This window comes from Odocoileus virginianus, chromosome 16, assembly GCF_023699985.2.
Source record: "Odocoileus virginianus isolate 20LAN1187 ecotype Illinois chromosome 16, Ovbor_1.2, whole genome shotgun sequence".
NCBI lineage: Eukaryota > Metazoa > Chordata > Mammalia > Artiodactyla > Cervidae > Odocoileus > Odocoileus virginianus.
The window spans coordinates 1814434-1837070 of NC_069689.1; the positions used below are offsets into that span (position 1 = coordinate 1814434).

At 57.2% G+C, this 22637-nt stretch overlaps 1 protein-coding gene across 4 annotated transcripts in view; it reads left to right on the plus strand.

Moving 5' to 3' along the window:
• Positions 1–21827, plus strand: part of LINGO1 (leucine rich repeat and Ig domain containing 1) — a 213411-nt gene extending 191584 nt beyond the window's left edge. For 3 of the 4 annotated variants that reach the window (XM_070477598.1, XM_070477595.1, XM_070477599.1), the window contains one exon: positions 18936–21827. In XM_070477598.1, coding sequence (XP_070333699.1) covers positions 18948–20792 — 1845 coding nt within the window. In that variant the 5' untranslated portion in view covers positions 18936–18947 and the 3' untranslated portion in view covers positions 20793–21827. Of the gene's footprint in view, positions 1–2344; positions 3155–18935 lie in introns of those variants that run through there. The other variant, XM_070477596.1, reaches the window with a different exon arrangement.
• The last annotated feature ends 810 nt before the right edge of the window (positions 21828–22637 follow it).

Sequence of the window (22637 nt, forward strand, 5' to 3'; positions counted from 1 at the left end):
CTGTTGCCTCTAAGGGCATTTCAGTCTGAGGAGGAGAGACAGGAATAGAAGCAAACGGTCTAGTTTGGTCTTGTAATGCAGGTGGGAACCAGGGATAGGGCATGACAAGCAGGTGGACCAGTAAGGACCAAGGCTCGGAGGTGTGGATGAACACTTCAGCTGAAGCTACAGGGGCATGGTCTCTGAGTCTCGGACTGGGCCTTCCTAATCCACATTCTGCCTTGTCTTGGTGTCCCTAAGAGGACTGTGTTGGGGATCACCCCCACGAGATAGGAATGGAAAGATATCTGTTTCCAGTGACTGTGCCCCTACCCCATGGGGTCTCTGGTGATAAGGCCAGGGGTGTGTACTCTCATCAGACCCAGGCTAGACCCTCAAAAAGGTCTTTTTCTAAATACTTCCCCCCAGAGCCTCCCCTTCCCCATCATTTCCACTGGTGAAATAAGATAAGCAGTGCTGGGAGGGGTCTTTTAGCGAAACGGAGTGGGAAGTGGCTTGGATACTATTCACTTGGAGAACTAAGACTCTGGGGCAGTTTCTCGGAGACAGATAGCTCTTTCGTCGTCCCTGTTACCTCCAAGGTTTAGAGGGACAATTGTGGGCCCCAGAAGACCTCATCCCAGGACACTAACTTCCTCAGCCAGCACCTGGGAGGTAGGGGCGGGAGCGGTGGGCTCTCGCCCATTTCTCCGTCGAGATCACCGAGGCGGGGAGCAGGTGAGTCGGGGGCGGATAGAAGCCTTGGCCGCGCGGTGTCTGCGTCAGTCGCCGCACCAGGAATAGCCCCCGCCCCCGCCCCCGCCCCGCAGCGGGTCTGAGCGCCCGCCGGGTGCCTGGCAGAGCCTTTACGCAGGAGCTAGAGCGCGTCTATTCCTGTCGGGCTGGTGGGAGGAGGCGGCGCGGGAGGCGGGAGCTCGCGGGTAACTCACAAACAGCCGGGGTGGGGGAGCTGGGGAGCCTGGGACGGGGGTCCAGGCGGCACAGAGGGACCGGGGAGTCGCCTGCTGGGCTGTTGAAGGGAAGGCGACTCCTGTGTCGCCTCCTCTCTTTCCCTCCCGCATTTTGTAGGTCCCTCTGCCGAGCCTGCCCCCTGCCGGTTTACTCCGAGCCCCAGAAGGCGATTCAGATTCCCTTTCCCGGCTTTCCTAGCTGTTCGACCGCACGGAAATGACAGAACCTCTCTGAACCTGGGTTTCCTTCTTTATGTCACAGGGGGAACCACAGCGCCTCCTCCCAGGGTTGTTGGAGGATAAATGCAGAGTGCACAGCATAGCATCCTCACTTGCTAGGAGGGGCTTCACCTAGGCCTAGGATGCGGATGGACACGGAATACAGCAGATTGTTCTCCAGGCAGGACTGTTCAGAGCTGTGGTGTGGCCGTGAGCCTGAGAAGTACCCAAACTCTTTAGCCAGAACAGGTCTGTGCAACTCTCTGGGCTGTGTGTGAGGCTGAACAGTGGAGAAGCAAGATGCTGCTGGGGGTAGGGGGACACTGGTGGCCCCACCATGCTAGCCAGGTAACTGCAGTGAATGTCAGAACCCATGGGGAAGGAGGTGAGGTCCCAAGGGTCGTAGCCCACTCTACAGGATTTCCCTAGACACCTCCACCAGCCGATTCTCTGTATCTGCGGTCAAAGAGGACCTGGATCTTTGAGGAGAGGTCCCATTCCTTGGGCCTATTCGCGGATACGCCTCAACTCAGGATCCCCTGGACCTTTGGGGAACGGTATGGGGGACAGCCAAGACCAGCCTGAGGCTCCGCGTTGCCCTCTGCTGGTCTCTGGGCGCAGTGCCCGCGGCCCAGCGGTCTGCTGCCCTCTGCTGGACAGGAAGCCAGGCTGGGCGGGGACCCAGGCTGCAAAAGAGGGCTCGAGACCTAGCTCTGGGTAGAACCGCGGGTCTAGTGCGCCTTCTTCGGGGTCCCCCGGAGCTTCCCGGCAGCCAGGATGTAGGCTCTCCCGGGATGCGCAGACAATTCCGAGAAGAGGGGATAAGGCGCAGGCTCCTGGCCTGACCCTTCCCACGCCGTCCTCCAAACAACCCTGGTCGGGGGGAACCTTGCGGGTTCACGTGCGTGTGTCGGTTCCCCATAGCAGTGTGCAGTGACCCCAGTGAACACGTGTGAACACACTCACGCGCTCCCAAATACACGCAAGTAGCCACACGCGAGGGTGCGCACACACACCCAAGAGGACCGCAAATGGGACTCCCCGGGGCCCCGCCGGCCCGGACCGGGAGGGGCGCGGCCGTACGCTGGGCTGGAGCACCGGGACGCTGCCCGTCCCCTCGTCCCCCCGCCCAAGGCTGACGCGTCCCTAGCTCGCGCCCCCTTGCCAGTTTCGCTGCCCCATCCGAACAGGGCGGTGGTCGGGGCGCTCCTCGCTCTCCGCCCCCTTCTCTGAAAGGAGCCGAGCTCCGCACCTTACCTCCCCCCTCCCTCGGTTTTGCGGCCGCGCCTTCTCCTCCCCCGCCCGGCTCCCGCCGCTCGCTCTCTCCCTCCCTCCCTTGGTCCCTCCTCCCTCCCTGGCTCGCTCCTCGTTGCTCGCGCTCCCTCCCCGCGCCGCGGCAGAGCGCGGAGCCCGGGCGGGAGCCGGCGCGGGAGCCGGAGCGGGCGGCCGGAGACAGCGCAGGCGGCGGCGGCGGTGGGTCGTGGTCCCGGTCCCGGAGCGCGCGGAGTCCCCACCCGCGCCGCTCCGGCTCCTCTCCAGACGCGGGGCTCCTAGCAGCATGCGCGGCCGCTGCCCGCTGGCCTCAGCCCTGGCCCCGGCCCCTCTGCGGAGCGCGCCCGGCCTCGACCCCGGCCCCAGCGGCAGAGGTGGCGGCGGCGGCGGCGGCTCCAGGCCGGCCCGGGGCGCAGAACTAGACTCGTAGAGCCCGTGTCGCGCGTTCTGAGCGCACCCGCCCCTCCGCCCGCGGGGGCCGCGGCCTCCAGCCACCCCACTCCCGGGTCCTTGCCCGGCCCCGGCTTGGCTCCCGCCCGCGTGGGGCAGACAGACGGACGGCTAGCCCCGCGAGGGCGCGTGGACTGCCGGGCGGAGGTGTCGGGCAAGGAGGAGGAGACGGAGGAGGGGGCTGGGCAGGGGCTGGGGCCCGGCGAGGAAGACATGCGATTGGCGACCAAGCCGAGCGGACGGACGGCGCGCCCGAAATGCAGGTGAGCCCGGCGTCCGAGGCCCAGCCCCGAGTAGGCAGCCCCGCGACGAGCGCCCCTGGGGGCCGCCGTCAGCCGGGGCTGTGCCCTCTTGGGTCTGCGGGGCACCCCGGCGTCTCCCAGACCCGCTTCGGGATCTCAGATCTGACCGCCCCCCTGAAGCCTCAGAAATGAAGCTTTCCCGCTCCTCCCACCGCAACAAATTCTAGGTTGGCTAGCTGGGACCCCGGAGCTGGGGAGGGGTCCCCGTCCTGCTCGTCCTCTGCCCCCCTCCCATCCTGAGCACTGGGCGTCCTGGAAGGTAAGCCCCCTGCTCAGCATTGGGTGGCTGCCTCTTACCATAGACCCCAGACACCCCCAGGCAGCCTGAGCCTGCTCCAGGCACCCCTGTGGATGCCGGTGGACGCAGGTCAGGGACCAGGTTTCTTCCCGGGTACCGGCTGGGCGCCACTTGGCTCCCCTAATGGTTAGGAGCAGCCCCTTTTCAGCTCCTGCCCAGTGAGGGGGAGGAGAGGGGAGACCGGGGGTTGCAGGAATGGAGGAGAGGGAGTTGGGGTTGAGGGGGACCCAGGAACCATTGAAGGGCCTCCCCTTTGTCTTCAGCCCCAGCTTCTCACTTCCCCCTGCCCCACTTTTAATTCTGAAGCACAGCTGGTGGCAGGTAGGACCTGGCTGAGAAGGAAGGGGCCTCCTTCTCTCCCCCCACCTCTGTAAGGTGGGCTGTGGGCTTCCTACTCCCCTGGCACCTCCAGGCGGATCCCACGTAGAGGAGGGGTGGGGCCAGGCCCAGTGGGCAGTCCCCTCCTGTCTCTTGCCCTGAGTCTCAGCCCTGCTCCATCCAGACCTGGTTGTACCGGCATCTCCTCTTTGTTCTCAGAGGTCCTGGGGTCAGGCTGGGGGAGTTGGGGCATCTAGGAGGTTGGCAGCAGCTCTGCCCTGGAGGGGTGGAAGGGCAGGAAGCCCTGAGGTGGGAGCAGTACCATCTGGGCAAGCCCCTTCCCTGCCAACCAGCCCTCCCTCAGTCCTCTGCTCTCGGAGCCTGAGGGTGTGCAGCCCTGCCTGGCCCATGGCTCCGGCTCAGCCCTGCTGGTCATTATGCCGATGGCTTCAGCACCGGTGCCTCCCATGCCCAGGGAGCAATAAGCCCGGGCATCCAGGCTTCCCCACACCCAGCGAGGAGTGCTGTGCGGGAAGGGAGGGTCAGCTGCTCCCAGACCCTTTGTCCTTGTGTGGTCAGGAGGGGCCGAGTGCTCACACCTCTGGGAAGGCACCAGCACCTGGTCTGCTGGGACGGCTTGCCTGCTCTTCCTGCCTTCTCCCTACAGCCTGAGGCGGAGATGGGGATTAGGGGGCAGAAGGGAGAGGCCAAGAGCTCCTCGGAACCCAGATAGGGGCGCCGGGCAGCACCCAGCGGCCCCTCCTGGAAGGAGGCTTAGCAAAGGCGAGGGCGGGCCCCTTGTGATATTCTTGTTGTCTCCGCCCCCCTCTCCCACTCCCTGCCAATTTAAGTGTGAGGTGGGCTTTGGGTAGGGCTTGGTCAAGGCAGCGGTACTCCCCCATGCCTGGAGTTAGAGTGGGTCCCCAATGCAAGGGGCCAGGTTTGGGGGGATGGCTGGGTACTCAGGGCCAAGGCATCATAGTCTGTAGGCCAAGGGCAATAGAGAGACCACCCTACCCTTGCAGTAATCTTCTTTGATCCTAGGGATCAGTTTCTCCATCCTCTGCCTCTGAGCACCCATTTTTCCTAAACTAGATATTATATTCTAAGACCCAAATTCCAGCAGGATACCAAAAAACAAAAAAAGTGTTATGAGGGTGGATCATTGTTCAGCATAAAGCCAGACAGGATTCCTGGTACCAGTGATAGTTCATCTGGTCTGCTTTCTGGGTGCCACTGAAGCAAACGGTGAGCAGGTGATGACTGGGTCTAGAGGGTGGGGAAGTGCATTCCTGCTGAGAAATGAGACAGTGCAGTGATTTGCACAGGGTCCCGAGGAAGCGTGAGGCAGTGTGTCAGACGGAGGGTTGAGGAAGTGGGTCCTATGGGGCTAGAGAAGGGCCAGGGAGGCCGTAGGTGGTGGTGGTTTCAGAGCCGGAGCCTTGGTTTTGCTGGCTGGGCTCTCTTAGTTTAGCTCTCCAGTGTGTAGCTCTCTGTGGAAGGTTGGTGGCCTTCCAGCCCCAAGGACATCCTGCCTCCTGATGGCTACCTACTGATGGCTCTCTGTCCCATTCTCACCAGTCCCTTTGATATCCCCCCATCACCTGGCTTGCTTCAGCATTTCTACCTAGAAGGTCTTCTCTTCTCCTGGCCCCTCCTCTAGGAAGCCTCCCTGACTGCTCCCCATCACTGACCCTCTTACCCCAGTTACCCACAGTACCTGGTTTGCACCTAATATTGTACCAATTCATCCATACATTTATTCTGCACATCCTGGCTGGGATGCCTGCTCTGCTCTGGACTAGACCCTCCCATGGCCCCCATGGATTGCCTTGAAATCCTGTACCCATCCCCAGGGCTCCCCTGCCTGGCCTCTGGGATAGGGACGATTCTGGGAGGCACCAGGCAACAGCTTGTTCTGGTGGCCAAAACTACCAGGAGGAGACACAGTATCTTCAGCCTATAATGGATGGGCAGAGGTAGGTGATGTCAAAGATGCCCCAGGCAGGGACTGGGGAGGGCCCGGGCAGGGTATTCAGTAGCACACATAGGTACCTAGAGAAGGATGGGATTTGTTCCTGGGGGGTTGTGGCAGTCAGGAGTCCCCCAAGAAGACAGAGGGGCTGGGTATCTCTTGAGGGAATAGAAGATTTGGCAGAGACATAAAGAGCAGGATTCTAGAACCAGGGATGGTTTTTTGGTAGAAAGAGTGTGGGAAGGCAAGTTCATTTCCATTGTGTGTTGAATGATTATCCCTGGGCTCTGTGGACCCAGTAGAGCTGTTCCGACAAAAGTCCTCTCCTGTGTGAGTTCAGTTCCTTCAATGTCATTTTCTAGTGAGTAAGGCTGTTGAGTTTGGTCCCTGGAAGCAGATGCCTGGGTTCAAATCTCAGCTCTACCACTGCCTACCTCTGTGACTCTGAGCAAGTTATTAATACTTAATCTTTTGGGCCTTGACCTCCTTATCCATAAAGTGATGATAACAGAGGGCCATTATGAAAACTAAGTGTGTTCATATATGCAAAGCATTTAGAAGAGTACACAGGAAATTCTCCAGAACTGCTAGTTACTCCTAGTTTGTATCAGTGATGTACTCTCTGTCTTAACCTTGTAGGTGGTACAGAGATTTGATTTTATAGCTAAGAAAAAACAGAGCCAGAGAGGCAGAATGACTTGCCCCCAAATCCCCAGCTTATAAGCATGAGGCTCAGTCTAGAATGCCTTCTTCCTGACTTCTGGTCTGGGACTCTTGCTCACTGGTCCAGGCATGGCCTGTTAATTAGTTAACATATTTAGTATTACTATTACTACTAATAATATAATGAATATCATGACCCTCCTCCCAACATGAACACTCACACTTTAATAACGATATACATCTACTATGTGTTTCTTCTTAGCTCATCCCTTGGCAACCACTACCCTAAATGATCTATTTAGTATTCCCTTGCCTTTTAAAAATCATAGTTTAATATAGAGAAATTGTTCTGTCTTAGTTATTTTTGAACTCTGTAAAAGGAACATGAAACTGTGCTGTCCTCTGGAATTTTCTTTTTTCTTCAATATTGTATGCCTAAGCTTCATCTATATTGTTGCAAATAATGATAGATGTAGTTCATTCATTTTCACTGATACATAATGTTCTGTTGTTTGTATTTATTCTTCAGAATATTTATCCTTCTTCTATTAATGGGCATGTAGGCTCTTTCCCTTTTTGCTCTTACAAACAATACCACGGTGAACTTTCTGGTCCCTTCCCTGAGATGCAGAGCATCTCTGGGGGCACACAGCTAGGAGCAGAATTGCTGGACTATACGTCGTGTTCACTGTCAGCTTTACTAGGAAATGTGCCACAGTGCTTCCCAAATTGGTTGGGCCATTAATGCCTCCCCCAGCAGGAGATGAGTATCCCCATTATTCCCCACACTCACCCACACTCAATATGGCCAGACATCTTAAAAAAAATCTTTTATTTATTTTTGGCTGCGCTGGGTCTTCATTGCTTTTGTGCAGACTTTTCTCTAGTTGTGGTGAGTGGGGGCTACTCTTCGTTGCGGTGCAAGGGCTTCTCACTGTGGCGGCTTCTCTTGTTGCAGGGCACAGGCCTTCTTACAGGGATGTCCCAGACATCTTGAATTTTACTGACTGAATGAGTGTAAAACAATCTTATGTTATGGCCTTGATTTGCATTTCTGAAATTCACAGTTTCTAGTGTATGAAATGGGGGTTGAGATAGGCAGTTGCCAGTGAGTAATGGATGCTCACTAAGCAATCATCCCCTTTGCACCTCAGTTTCCCCAGGTATTGAGATGTTGTCCGTACAAATCCCGAGCTCAGGGATGGGGAAGAACAGTCAGGGAGTTCTCCCCAGTGGGTGAGAATGAAGGGGGAACAGGGAGCACTCAAGTCCCTGCAGATTTAGAGCCAAAGGAATCCTAGCGGCACTGTGTTCACCCACCGGATGGGAAGGGGTGGTCCCAGCTTGAGAGGCAGAGGCAGAGTTTGCTTCATTATTTTAACGATGCAGAGCCCCCTGATGAACCCCTGGCACCTGGTGTGAGGCTTGGCCTGGGTGAGTGCTCAGTGAGAATTTGGTGACCCGAGGAATGAACTCATGTATGTGTGTTCCTCCGTTCCCACCTCCTTGGGAAGTCCTCCCTGATTGCCCCAGCCCACTGAGCGAGTGAGGGATGGCTGAACGAGGTGGCTCCTGGGCATTTGCAAGGCCCCCAAGCCCCTGCCTGCCCTCAGGGGCTGAGCCGCACGGGGCTGGCAGGCTAATTTGGAGCGGCTCCCTCTACCAGCCTGGTGCACCAACAATTGATTCCGCACCGCTTTCTCCGCCTGGGCCCGGGCCCCTGGAGCTGGTTAGAGACGGGAGACGGGGCTGGCGGAATAATTATGCCTATTTCATGTGACACCCAAATTGATTGCCGCCAGGGTGACATTACCAGGGCATTGTTCCTCGTCTCCAACCTCTTATTACATGTTATTAGGGTGTGTGGTGTGTGTGTGTTTTTCTATTTTTTCCCATTTCAGGGAATTAATCTCTCTCTACCACCTCCTCTCTTCCCTCTGCAGAGAACCTGCTCATGGCTCTGGGAGTGGAGTGGGTGGGGGCCCGGGCAGCAGGCTCCCTCTGTCTGGTCCAGCATGGGGCTGCAGATGAGGCTGGGGACCTGGCCATGTCAGCTCTCTTGCCTAGGGTGTAAGGTGGGGGTATCTCAGAGCCAAGAGGGGCTGCTGAGCTGTGGGCTCAGCAGAGAAGACCTCCTGCAGTGTCTCTGGTCCACAGTCTCTGCTTGCATGCCTCTCATGACAGTCTGCTCACTCATTATCTACCGAGGCACATCTCCCAGGCTGAGCCTTCTGATCTTCCATTTGATTTGTTGTACTGAGCTGAATGGGGTTTCCCCAGAGGCTCAGCGATAGAGAATTCGCCTGCAATGCAGGAACCACAGGAGACAGGGGTTCGATTTCTGGGTCGGGAAGATCCCCTGGACGAGGGCATGGCAACCCACTCCAGTGTTCTTGTCTGGAGAATCCCCATGGATAGAGCAACCTGGTGGGCTACAGTCCATAGGGTCACAACGAGTTGGACGTGATTGAAGCAACTTAGTGTGCATGCACTGAACTGAATGGACCTCCTCTGTGACTCCATGCAGGGTCTTGGCTCTGCCCTATGGGCCTGCTCTGGGCCCTTTGCACCCTCTGCTTTGCAACCTGAGAGATCTGCAGAGATGCCCGGGCCCTCCCAAGTTTGGGCTTCTCATGAACGCACAGCCAGGTGATGGCATCAGTTGTGACTGGGCAGAACTTGATACTGAAATTAGTATATATACTGGGTTGGGAAAATAGACTTTGGCAAGAGGTTGGCCAAGATTCATTTGAGCAGAGAGGGCTTTGAACAGTCAGTGCCAAGAGAAGGCAAGGGTTTTTATTTATAGTTTGCCTGTCCCATGTTATAAATACCTCATTGGACCTTGGTTTGTGATATACTGGGGGGTGGTTTATAAGTCTTTTCCAGGGCAGAATAAACACAAACCTTCATCTGTCCCTGACCTGGCCACACCATGAATGGCGAGGCTAGGGTGTTGGGGAGAGAAGGTGGCTGCCGTCAGGAGGCCGGGCCTCTTCCTTAACCCCAACCCCGAGGTGCTGTGGGACCTCGGACAAGTCACTGATGCTCTCAGGCCTCAGTTTCCTCACTTGAGTGATGGTCTGTAGAGTTATCGTGCCTCTTGAGTTAGACAAGCTCAGAGACCTTTGGCAGGTGAAGTAATGTCCTGGCGCCTCAGTTTCCTTATGAGTAAAATGGGGCTAATGGTACTTCCATCATAAGGTATGTGGTGAGGGTTGGTGGGTCAATCTGCAAAGCATTTAATTGATGTGCTGCATATAAATGTCTCTTCTCTTCCTTCTCCTTGAATTCTCTGCCCCCAGCCCTGTGAGAGCAGTTTCAACCCTGCCCTTCCCTTTTCTAAACGAGGAGTTTAGGGCCCCAAGACATAAAGTCGCTTGAGCGCGACTGTGTAGCTCAGCAGCCCTGAACCTGATTTGGAGAGAGGCAGCATATGAGAATGGTCAGGACCACCTGTGGTCTAAGCACCTCAGGCCTAATTCCAGCTTTGCCATTTACTGTAATGGGCCAAGTGGCATCACCTCAGTGCCCCAGTTATTTAATCTTTAAAATGAGATAATAATACTACCCTCATAGGATTGTTTCGAAGTGCAAACAAGCTCATGTTTGAGTTCATATCATGTTAATTTTGTGACCTGTAGCAAGTTACAGAACCTCTTTGTGACCTTGAGAGTGTTGCACAACTTCCTTGTGCTTCTATCTTTTCCATCTGCACAATGGGAACAATAACAGGACCTATCTCAACAGGCTGTGGTGAGGGGAAATTAATTTTCATAGGTAAAGTACTTGGAATAATGCCCAGCATACCAAAAGCCCTCTATTAGGGTTTTTCTAGTCGCCATCATCATCATCATTTTTATGAGGTCTCTCTGACCTTCAGACCCCACAATTAGATCCACCACTTCCCCCAGCTCTCCCGTCTCCACCCTGGGTTTCTCAGGCTGTGACCTCCCCACTCTCTCAAACCCAGGGCTGGTGACCCTCCCAGGGAGGGACTGGCTGATTTTCAGACCTCCAATGCCTGAAATGCGCCAGCCTGAGATGTTTCCAAGGTAGACGAGCCTCCAAGACTGGAGCACCGGGAGAGGGCCCTGGGTGCCCCACAAAGTGGTGGGGGGCAGCGCTGAGGGGAAGTGAGGCGGGCGTGTCTGCTAAGCACCTCCCAAGGGGCCCCTGGCCTGAGCGGTGGAGGAGGCCCAAGGCCTTCTAGGGCACCTCCCTGTCCCTGTAGGTCTGAGTGGGCATCCAGGCCTGGAGAGAGATGGGAAGGGAGGTTTGGGGGTGCATGAGCTGCTCTTTCGGAGAAGGCAATGGCACCCCATTCCAATACTCTTGCCTGGAAAATCCCATGGACGGAGGAGCCTGGTGGGCTGCAGTCCATGAGGTCGCTAGGAGTCAGACATGACTGAGCAACTTAACTTTCACTTTTCACTTTCATTCGCTGGAGAAGGAAATGGCAGCCCACTCCAGTGTTCTCGCCTGGAGAATCCCAGGGATGGGGGAGCCTGGTGGGCTGCCGTCTATGGGGTCGCACAGAGTCGGACACGGCTGAAACGACTTAGCAGCAGCAGAGCTGTTCTTTCCTTGAGCCCCATCAGGCTGCCACATGGGTGCTTGCCTGCCCCTCCTCAATTCTGGGATAGCACTGGTCCAACCAGGAGTGCTGTCCACTCAGGCAGGCCCATAGCTGACAACACAGACGCTTCCCAGAATCAGTGGTTCCCTCCTACCTCCCCCAGGCCGGATCTCTCACCTCAGAACAACCCTGTGAAAGGACAGGCAGAGTCCAGAGTGGTCCAGGACTCACCCACGACCACACGGTAGGGCAGGGTGCCCTGGCCAGAGCCCCGGCTAGGGACCTGTGAGCCCAGGGCTATTTGCCCACCCAGAAGTGGCCCTGCCTCACCCTGGCTCCTCCCCACCCAGCCAGCAGCTCCGGGAGGGCAAAGCCTATATATAGAAGCCTTTAAACACTAAGATGCTCTGACAATTAAAATTCATAATTTATCCCGCAAATGGCCTGGGGTTGCGAGCTGGCCGGAAGGCTGGCAGCTCTCGAGACCAGCTGTGCTTGAAGGGGTAGGCGATGGGGTGGGCAGGAGCGTCCCTCCCTTAGGTGGCACAGTGTTTGCCCAGGGCCATACAGGGGCAGCTGCCCTAGCAAATGGGCAGGCAGCACCCTCCAGCCCGGCCGTGGCTGAGAGGCCAGGTGAGCACCTTTGGGAGAGGATGGAGTTTCCAAGTGTACCTGGGAGATGGGGCTGGTGGCAGTGGCAGGAGGAGGGACTTCAGGCACAGACACTCACACAGGCCACACACAGTTGCCTGCACACACACACACACACACACACACACACATCCTGGGGGCCCAGCAACTCTTTGCTGGAACCAAGAGCGAGAGGAAAATAAAGAATTATACACGACAAAGGACATGACCTCAATTTTCTTTCAGGTTGATTTTTCTCTCCCATGGGGGTGGCAGCTGAAAGAGGAGAGGGAGAGGGAAAGGGTGGGCTGACCAGCCCGGGAGGAGACAAATGGACGGATGCACAGCTGAGGTTCAGCTGCCTGCTGGCTAGCCTCAGTCGGTCCCGATTTCTCCTGCCAGAGCTCAGCCTGGGTGCTCACCCCTCCTCTCAGGGTTTCCTGTGTCCTCAACCCCCTGTGCCAGGAGGCAATCCTTGCCCTCCCCCGGCTCTCAGCAGAGCCCTGCAGGATTAGACTGGCCGGGGAAGACCAAGTTCCCCCCATTAGCAGCTCACACCTTAAGCCATTATCAGCCATTCACACCTCAGCAGGGATTAGCCTTGGAACGGCAGAATGGAGGATCTTTAAAAGGAGTCCAGGGACCTGGGTCAGGATTTGGGGTAGGAGAGAAGCAATTAGGAGCCCCCAGATGCTCTCAAAGTTTCCAGGACATCAGTCGCCTCCACCCTGCACATCTTTGCCCTCATCGTTCTCTTGGCTGAAAATGCCACCCCTCCTGCCCCCGACTTGGCCGGTGGAAATGTGTCTGGGTTTCAGCCTGACACCTCCTCCCTGAGGCCTCTATAAAGAGCCGAGATCAGGAGTTGGGAGCTGTCCTGGGAAGCTGGCCCAGCAGCTGTGGTGGGGGTGGGAGGCCTTCTGTCCCTTGAAGCTGGACCTGGCTCTCCTGAGCTGTATTGGCCTCAGCCCTGCACTATGGACTGTCCATCTGGGGGACCCAGAAGTGGCGGGGGGCAGCAGAAGCTCCAGCAGAGGGAGAAAGGGACAGAGGTCAGCACACCAGCAGGGCCTGGTGGGCGGGCACCCGAGATCCAGAGGGACCCCCTCCCCCCGCCGGAGGTGATCCCTTCTTCCTGGGGACTTGCAGGCTTGAGCGGCTTGGGGTGAAACACCCCTGAGCTGGATTCTGAAGGCTGAGCGGGATGCCTCCAGGCATAGGCAAATGGCCTACCACTGCTGTGGGAAAAGGCTCCAGCATGGTGCGACCCTCGGGGGCTTTCCCGAGGGGCCTCACTCCAGCCCCACATTACCCTACTTTCAGCCACGTGGTCATGGCTGCCTCTGAACAGGCACGCTCACCACAAATGTGCTCTATGATTTCATGAAATGGATCCAGCTACTCTGTTTCCTGGAGCTGAAAGCAAAGAAGGGACTTCAGAGAGGCAGAGATTTGGGGACAGGGCAAGTCACGAAGAAGCTAGACCTTGCCCTGCCTCCAACCTTCGGTGACCCAGCATAAGTCCCTTTCTGAGTAACTGACCCACCTCAAGGTGTGGTGGTGGGAACAGGATGTGCTCATGGCCCAGGACTTTTGACCAGGTGGCACTAGTGGTAAAGAACCTGCCTGCTAATGCTGCAGATGTAAGAGACGCAGGTTCGATCCCCAGGTGGGGAAGATCCCCCGGAGGAGGGCATGGCAACCCACTCCAGTACTCTTGCCTGGACAATCCTGTGGACAGAGGAGCCTGGTGGGCTACAGTCCATGAAGTTGCAGCGAGTTCGACACAACTTAGCACGCACGCAGGAAAGGGGAGTAGAGCTGAGCGGGCCCCGAGGCAGACTCTCTGAAGCCCCGTCTCCTGTCCCAGGTCTGTCTCCTTCCTCCCTCACTCCTGCTGCAGACCCAGCCTGAGGAATGTAGGGTGGCAGGACAAGACAAAACATAGCAGCCTCATTCCTCAGTGAGAGAGCAACCTGTCACAGCTGCCCCAGGTCACACAGCCAGGCTGAGGACCCAGGGGGCCAGGCATCCCAGGGAGGCAGTGGGCACCTCTATGGCGAGGGATCTCACGTCTGCATGTGCTGGGGATTTCCCTGCGGTCCCTGAGGAACACTGAGTGGGAACACCATGAAATATTGATACCATAAACGAAAAATAACTGAACCTTCCCTCCTGTGCTGCAGTCGACCCCAAATTAGGCGAGATTCTAGCATAGACAGTGGCAGCAGGCAAAGGAGAATGGTACAGCGGGGAAACACTGAAAAAATTCAGTGTGTATAACATACCATTTTCTGAAAGTTGGGGAAAGGGCTTTGTCTGATTTAAGGGGCAAGGTCGTACCCTACTGGGTCAGCAGGTAAAAAAAATCCACCTGCAGTGCAGGAGATCCAGATTCGATCCCTGGGTCGGGAAGATCCCCACTCCAGTATTCTTGCCTGGGATATCCCATGCAAAAGGAGAGGAGAGAGGAGCCCGGCGGGCTACAGTCTATGGAGTTGCAAAGGGTCTGACACAACTGACTAAACACATGGACACATGGACACAGATGCACCTACATGCAGCTACCTAAGTTCTAGTGCCTCCCCTCGGCCTTGCTCTGCTGGGACATGCCCGCCTCTCCTCTGGCCTGGCCTGTGTGTCTGAGAGAAGTCCTGCTTCACTCCTGGTAACTCTTGGCACAGGCAGCCTGACTCACAGGATCAGGGGGCTCTGCGGCCTCTTGGCTTTGGAGCCAAGTCAGAGTCATATGTATTCCCTTTTGGAAGCCTGCACCTTTCTCATCTATAAAATGGACAAGAAATCTCTCTTTGAATGCTAGGTGAGGGTTTCTAAGACGGTGTGGATAAAGCCTAAAATCTGGCCTGTAGCAGGTGGCCTGTAGCTGCTAGTCCCACCCCTTCCCTAAGTGCAGGTGTCTGATCAGTTTCTGTGGGTCGGGCTGCATGTGTGGTAGTGGCATGCCCACACCCTTAGGAGCCTCAGATGCTGCCTTAGGAGACAGAATGACCCCTGACCTCAGGGGTTTTCCAGGTCCACCCATGGGTCATCCCATGCCTCTTCAGTCTCCATCAGCTGTTCCCTCCAACCCTGAGCCCCAGGATGTGTGCTTAGTCGCTCACTTGTGTCTGACTCTTTGCGACCCCGCGGACTGTAGCCTGCCAGTCTCCTTTGCCCATGCAGATTCTCCAGGCAAGAATACTAGAGTGGGTTGCCATGCCCTCCTCCAGGGGATCTTCCCCACCCAGGAATCAAGCTGGGGTCTCCCACACTGCAGGTGGATTCTTTACCAGCTGAGCCAGTGGGGAGCCCCAGGGGAACAGCCCCAATGGGAGGCCCCAGCTAGGGATGCCACCCTCAAATAGATCCTTCCAGCCCCTATAGAGCTCTTCATTCCCTACATGGGTTTGAACATGTTGCTGACTTTCTAGCTGGAGAAGATCCAACTTCTGTGAGGGAACCCTGGCATCCACCCCTCATCTCCCCCCCCCCCACACCCATACTGCACAGCTGGGGAAAAGGCAGAGAGGGGAAGAGTCCTCCAGGGCACTCAGTGGAGTGGCTGGTGTGGGGAGCAAGAGAGCCGGACCACATCTGCCCCTGACGTGAGTGGCAGGCTGGCCCTCTGCAGTGCGGGTCTGATGGCGCGGCCGCCCCCAACGCCCTGGGGTTGGGAGGACACAGACAGGCTGCTGTGGGCTCTGCGCGCCATGGCCCGGGCACGGCTCTCCTCTGCCTGCCCACCTGCCAGCCTTCCATGTTCATTTCCTTTGTATTTATTGGGCCAATTTTGAAACTCTTGCCCTTGTGGGAAGCCCTTCGGGGGGCAAGGATCCAAAATAAAACGCTGATTAAAATGTATAAAACTCTTCTCCTGGGCCGCTGCAGGAGTAACCAGTGGGATTGGTGGTGCCGGGGCAGGCGGGAGCAGCGTGTTGCTCACTCAGCAGGTTTGGTGAACCCCTCAGACACCAGCCTGCCAGCATCCCTTGATGACAGGGACCCCGCGGGGGTGTTAGATGGGGAGACCAGGCCCAGTGTGCTGTGCCAGCGTGCGAAGCCATCTTAGCCCCTCGAGGCCTCAGTGTCCTCGTCTTCCAGGACAGCCGCACATAAAAGGTGAGGGAAGAGGCAATTCGGAGGATGTGTCTTTCTGTAACTGTCCATTCCTTTGTGGGTGTAACTGCCAGGCCTGCCACCCAGGCAATACTGACCAGCTTTTTATCAACGTATTTGAATCCCTCAGGTGTCCTCTTTGTTCAGTGGACCTGCTCCAGGGTCAGCCTCATCAGAGTGACTTCAACCCCTGCAGAAAATCTCTCATGCACACACAGTTCCTTCCAGAGAACATTCAGTGGAATCTTTTCTGTGCCACACCTTGACCTGAGGCTGCAGACACACCATCTGCCTACAGGCACTTCACTGTCTAGCAGGTGGGATAAACCCCATGAGGGTTTGACCCAGGATTAAACATAAGACACAGGAGAGGTGCCAAGTGCTGAAGCTTTGGAGCATATTTCCCTCTTTGCCCAGGTCACTAGGAAGCTCCAACCTTTTATCATTACACAGGATTTTGTGGCATTCTTTCTTGACTGGCTTGTCTCCTTTATCTTCTTATCATCTTGTAACATCATTTTGCTGGCCATTGGCTCAAATCATTTTTAGAATGAGATGTTATATACCAGTTACATAATGTCATTACTAATAAATGTAAGGTGCTTCAGAGTTGTGGGCAAGAGATTTCTGATTGAGTAGATCAAGGATGGCTTCATGGAGGAGGTGGCCTTTGGGGGTGGATGTCACAAAGGCTTCTGGGTCAGTGAGGCTGGGAGAGATCTCCAAAAGGAGCTGGCTGAGAGGCAGGAATGCACAGGATAAGACTCGGATACCCGGGTGACTTCACTGGGGGGAATGGTGGGAGAGGAGGGAGATGGGTAGGTTGAGACAAGGTGGTGCAGTCTTCAATGCCAGATTCTTGTCTATATGACGGTCTTGCCAACATCTCAACGTACACTGTGCACTCACTGCCCCAATTCTCATTCTTTGGCATCCTCTCCAGCAGCCCCCACCCCACCCACCAGCCCAGCCCCTGAGCTGGGTGCTAAAAGTCCTATTTACCTCTCCCGGTCCCCAGGCTCACACCACGCCAGCCCCAGCTGCCGTCCCAATTACTTATTGATTGTCTGTCAGGATGTTTGCTTTTCTGGTGGGTCACTGGAGCGTGTGTGACTGTGGAAAATGGCCTGATTGGAGTGAGTGGGGGAGGCCAAACCACAGAAAACTCCAGAGGGAGAATGAGAGGGGATGAAGGAAGCAGAGGCAGTGGACAAAGCCCTTGAGAATAACAAAACTTTGCAGATTTCATAACATGTCAGTGACACTAGGAACCCTCTCTGGTTAATCAGTCACTTAGTCGATCAACAACCAGGGAGTGCCTGTCAGTCCTGGGAGACCCTGGAGCACTGGGAAGTGGGTGGTGTCATTGAAGTCTGACAGACCAGAGCTCTGGTCCCCAATCTACCTCCTCAACTGGCTGGGTGTCCTTGGGCAGCCGCGAGCTCTCCAAGCCCCAGTTGCCTTAAGGGTTGAAGTGTGGGTGACAAAACCTGTAGCTTTAGAAGTGGAGGCTGTGGGCAGGTGTGGGGAGGAGCTTGGAGGGATGGGAGAAGGCCCTGAGCTGGGGCAGGGTGATGGGATCCTCCCGGCCGGAGCACCCCCTTCCTGCAGTGAGGCCCCCTCAGGGCCACGGGTGTGGGCTATGTGGATGGCAGCAGAGCCCCAAAGGTGCCAGGCTGGGTGGGATCTTCACCCCACGAACAAAAGGGCTTCAGCTTGGACCCCAGAGACCATTGGTCTAACCTCTATTGTTCAGGGAGTCCATACTAGTCCTCCCAACCCCCTAAGTACTCTACTGGGCCAATTTCCTGTGGGGTGGAACAGAGATAGAGGACGGAAGAGCGTTCTGGGCAGAAGTGGGAGCAAGTGGCCTCTGAACCCACGAGGAGAGAGTAATTGTGTGTGGGGACGCCTGCAGCCTGTCCTCAAGCGGATCTCCCTAGTCACCACCACCCAAGTCCTGCACATTCCTCGGGACCCAACTGTAAGAAGTCTCCCATCCCCAGTGCTACAATGTGGGGCTGTCTGTGCCATCCTGGGCTGTGGGGGTCTGACTGCTCCCCCATCAGACAGGACCCTGGTACTCAGAAGACAGTGATTGGAACCTGGAGAGACAGACAGATGAAGCCTGGTTGAGAGGGGTGGGTGTTCTTTGGAGGGAAGTACACTGCCAACTGGGCAACAGAAAAAGCTTCTTAGGGCAGTGGACTCAATTAGGCCTTGCAAATGGGGTTTCCACACATGAGGGAGGGGCATTCCCGGAGGAAAGAGGAGCAGGAGCCTGAGCTCAGCAGCCTGCCTGGGTGGGTCGCCATGGGGACCTGGAGGACTGTGAGAGTTGCAGAGGTTCCTTGGGGAGGCCTCAGGGCTGGGTCCTGGCTTTCTGGAAGGGGGTGCCCTCCACTGATCCAGAAACCCCATGGGGAGCAGACTCGCAGACAATGGCAGGAACCACTGGGTATGCTGGTTGCCCAGGGTTCTTGGCTTTGGGCTTAGCTCATTGTTGATAGGGAGGGGGCCATGGTCTCTGTGCCTGGGAATGTTCAGGCTGAAGGCCGAGAGGGTGGACCCCAGTAGCCTCAAAAGCCCTTTCCCAACTGGGGCCCAGATGTGCTGCTCTGTTGGCCATTCCTAGAGGCCTCAGCCTTTGAGCCCCTTTGATCCCCTCTGTGAGCCCCGAGGGCAGCTCAGCAGGTCTAGCTTTATCCCTGATGAGCACCAGGGGAAGCTAAAGCTCAGGGTGCCAGGTGGGGGGTGGGATGCACGCTGGGAGTCCCACTGCCTATAAATGTAAAATGAAAAGGAGGTGGATACAGCCTAGGGTGCCAATTCCAGGATCACCAGAAGTGACCTCACCCCATCCATGAAGCCACTGGATCCCAGGGATGTGGGACAGTCCTTTAGAAGGGCTCTAGGCAGGGTAAGGAGCAAGGAGGAAGCAGCATGGGGTGGCAGGAGTTCCTCTGGCCTCGATATCTGGACCTCACTGTGTTGACAATCCAGACAGGTGTCATACGCCACTCTGGACCCCTGCCTCTCTCTCTGGGTCAGGGACATCTTGACGGGGCAGGAGGGCACAGGGGCACACAGGGCTCGGGGCGGGGGACCAGCGATCACTGTCCTCTAACCACCTCCTCTGTGCTGTGCTTGCTCCTGGCCGCAGGTGAGCGAGAGGATGCTGGCGGGGGGCGCGAGGAGCATGCCCAGCCCCCTCCTGGCCTGCTGGCAGCCCATCCTCCTGCTGGTGCTGGGCTCGGTGCTGTCAGGATCGGCCACGGGCTGCCCGCCCCGCTGCGAGTGCTCTGCCCAGGACCGCGCGGTGCTCTGCCACCGGAAGCGCTTCGTGGCGGTGCCGGAAGGCATCCCCACCGAGACCCGCCTGCTGGACCTGGGCAAGAACCGCATCAAAACGCTCAACCAGGACGAGTTTGCCAGCTTCCCGCACCTGGAGGAGCTGGAGCTCAACGAAAACATCGTGAGCGCCGTGGAGCCCGGCGCCTTCAACAACCTCTTCAACCTCCGGACGCTGGGGCTCCGCAGCAACCGCCTGAAGCTCATCCCCCTGGGCGTCTTCACCGGCCTCAGTAACCTGACCAAGCTGGACATCAGCGAGAACAAGATCGTCATCCTGCTGGACTACATGTTCCAGGACCTGTACAACCTCAAGTCGCTGGAGGTTGGCGACAACGACCTCGTCTACATCTCCCACCGAGCCTTCAGCGGCCTCAATAGCCTGGAGCAGCTAACGCTGGAGAAATGCAATCTGACCTCCATCCCCACGGAGGCGCTGTCCCACCTGCACGGTCTCATCGTCCTGCGGCTGCGGCACCTCAACATCAATGCCATCCGGGACTATTCCTTCAAGAGGCTGTACCGGCTCAAGGTCTTGGAGATCTCGCACTGGCCCTACCTGGACACCATGACTCCCAACTGCCTCTACGGCCTCAACCTGACGTCCCTGTCCATCACACACTGCAACCTGACCGCTGTGCCCTACCTGGCCGTGCGCCACCTGGTCTATCTCCGCTTCCTCAACCTCTCCTACAACCCCATCAGCACCATCGAGGGCTCCATGTTGCATGAGCTGCTCAGGCTGCAGGAGATCCAGCTGGTGGGCGGGCAGCTGGCCGTGGTGGAGCCCTACGCCTTCCGCGGCCTCAACTACCTGCGCGTGCTCAATGTCTCCGGCAACCAGCTGACCACGCTGGAGGAGTCGGCCTTCCACTCGGTGGGCAACCTGGAGACCCTCATCCTGGACTCTAACCCGCTGGCCTGCGACTGCCGGCTCCTGTGGGTGTTCCGGCGCCGCTGGCGGCTCAACTTCAACCGGCAGCAGCCCACGTGTGCCACGCCCGAGTTCGTCCAGGGCAAGGAGTTCAAGGACTTCCCCGACGTACTCCTGCCCAATTACTTCACCTGCCGCCGCGCCCGCATCCGGGACCGCAAGGCCCAGCAGGTGTTCGTGGACGAGGGCCACACGGTGCAGTTTGTGTGCCGGGCGGATGGCGACCCGCCGCCCGCCATCCTCTGGCTCTCGCCCCGCAAGCACCTGGTCTCGGCCAAGAGCAACGGGCGACTCACGGTCTTCCCTGACGGCACGCTGGAGGTGCGCTACGCCCAGGTACAGGACAACGGCACGTACCTGTGCATCGCGGCCAACGCGGGCGGCAACGACTCCATGCCTGCCCACCTGCATGTGCGCAGCTACTCGCCGGATTGGCCCCATCAGCCCAACAAGACCTTCGCCTTCATCTCCAACCAGCCGGGCGAGGGAGAGGCCAACAGCACCCGCGCCACCGTGCCTTTCCCCTTCGACATCAAGACCCTCATCATTGCCACCACCATGGGCTTCATCTCTTTCCTGGGCGTCGTCCTCTTCTGTCTGGTGCTGCTGTTTCTCTGGAGCCGGGGCAAGGGTAACACGAAGCACAACATCGAAATTGAGTACGTGCCCCGCAAGTCGGACGCAGGCATCAGCTCCGCCGACGCGCCTCGCAAGTTCAACATGAAGATGATATGAGGACGGGGCGGGGGGCAGGGACCCCCGGGTGCGCCGGGCAGGAGGAGGGGCCTGGCCGCCCTCCGCGGGCTCCCCAGCCCTTCCCACCTCCTCCCGACCCCTCCGCACACACACTTTTTCTCCCTCCCACCCCGTCCCCTGCTGCCCCCGCCGGCCCTCACCGCCTGCCCTCTTCCTACCAGGACCTCAGAAGTCCAGGCCTGGGGACCCCACCTACACAGGGGCACTCGTTGACAGACTGGAGCCGGAAGCTGACGAACCAACTTGATGCGGCACAGTCAATAGTTCAATAAAAAAGTTACGAACTTCCTCTGTAACTTGGGTTTCAATAATTATGGATTTTTATGAAAACTTGAAATAATAAAAAGAGAAAAAAAAAAGCTATTTCCTATAGCTAGTCGGAATGCAAACTTTTGACGTCCTGATTGCTCCAGGGCCCTCTTCCAACTCAGTTTCTTGTTTTTTTTTCTCTTCCTCCTCCTCCTCTTCCTCCTTCCTCTTCTCTTCCCCTGTGGGGAGGGATCACTCAGGAAAACAGGGAAGGAGGTTCCAGCCCCACCCGCCTGCCTGCCCACCCTGCCAGGGCGGTCCCCAGGAGCAGGTTGGGTGGTGGGTCTGGGCCCAGCTCTGGGCTGGCTGTTTGCAGAGAGCGGGTGGAGGGGACAGGGCTGCCCAGTGGGGATGAGGGCCTGTCTGCTGAGCTGCCAGGCAGCACTGCTGCCGGGGGCAGGGCGGCCTGGCTCGGGTGTGGCTGAGACTCTGGGCAGGGGCTGGGGTCCTCTGGAGGACAGCACAGTCAGTGGAGAGAGCCGGGCGCCAAGGCCTAACTCTGGTCCCAGCTCTGCTGCCGACTTGCTGTGTGGCCTCGGAAAGGCCATCAACCCTCTCTGGGCCTCAGCCTCCACATCTGTACAAATGGAAACGCTACTCCCCGCCCTGCCTACCTCACAGGGCTGTTGTGAGGAATTGATGAGATGATGTATGTGAAACACTTTGTAACCTGTAAAGCGCTGTGCACATGTGTGGGTGACTGTTCTCATTATGGTCATTATTATCTCACTGTGGGGGGGGCGGGGCTCCTAAGGGATCTCCATGGGGTCAGGGTGGGGGGCATGCCAGGGGTGGGCCACCTCCATGGACTTCCAGAGGCTTTGCCCAGGACAGCTGCCCAGCGGTGACCATAAGCTTTGCCTGGATAGCCAGGGCTCTAGACCCCCAGGGGAGTCCTAAGCCCATGAGCATCATCACTTCCACCCACTCTGGTGTTGGGTCCCCCCAGGCAGAAGCCGCTTGCAGCTGACCTGGACCTATCCAGGGACTGGGTACACCATCTCTTTCCAAGCCTTCTTTCCATAAGCATTTATCAAATGCCTGCTTATGCCACTTCCCGTGTAGAGCACCAAGTCTTTGAGGCTGGGAAATGCAGTTCTGGGGCTGTCCTGAGGACTGCCTGGACCCAAGTCACCACCCAAGTCTTGCCTCATCTTCCACCAGGCTTTACTCTGAGCTTACCCTGGGCTTTGAAGGGTTCCCAGTTTGGGATTGGGATCCACCTGCATGTGAGCTGACCAGGAGAGTCAGAAGCGCCCTGTTCATTCACACCAAACCGAGACACTCCAAATTCAACTCTAGAAAAGGCTGTTCTGGGAGACAGAAGTGCGAAGAGCCAGGCAGGTCACCTTGTAACTTTCCCAGAATCCACGGGCTCGAGAAGCTGGGGCAGTAGCTCCTCCTGCAGACCACGTACTCACCCCCCACCTCTGTTGGACAGGGAGGGGCCCCGGGTTCAGAGATTATTGCCTTCGCCTCTCCAAGTTTCCCCTTTCTCCTCAGGTACTCCTTGGA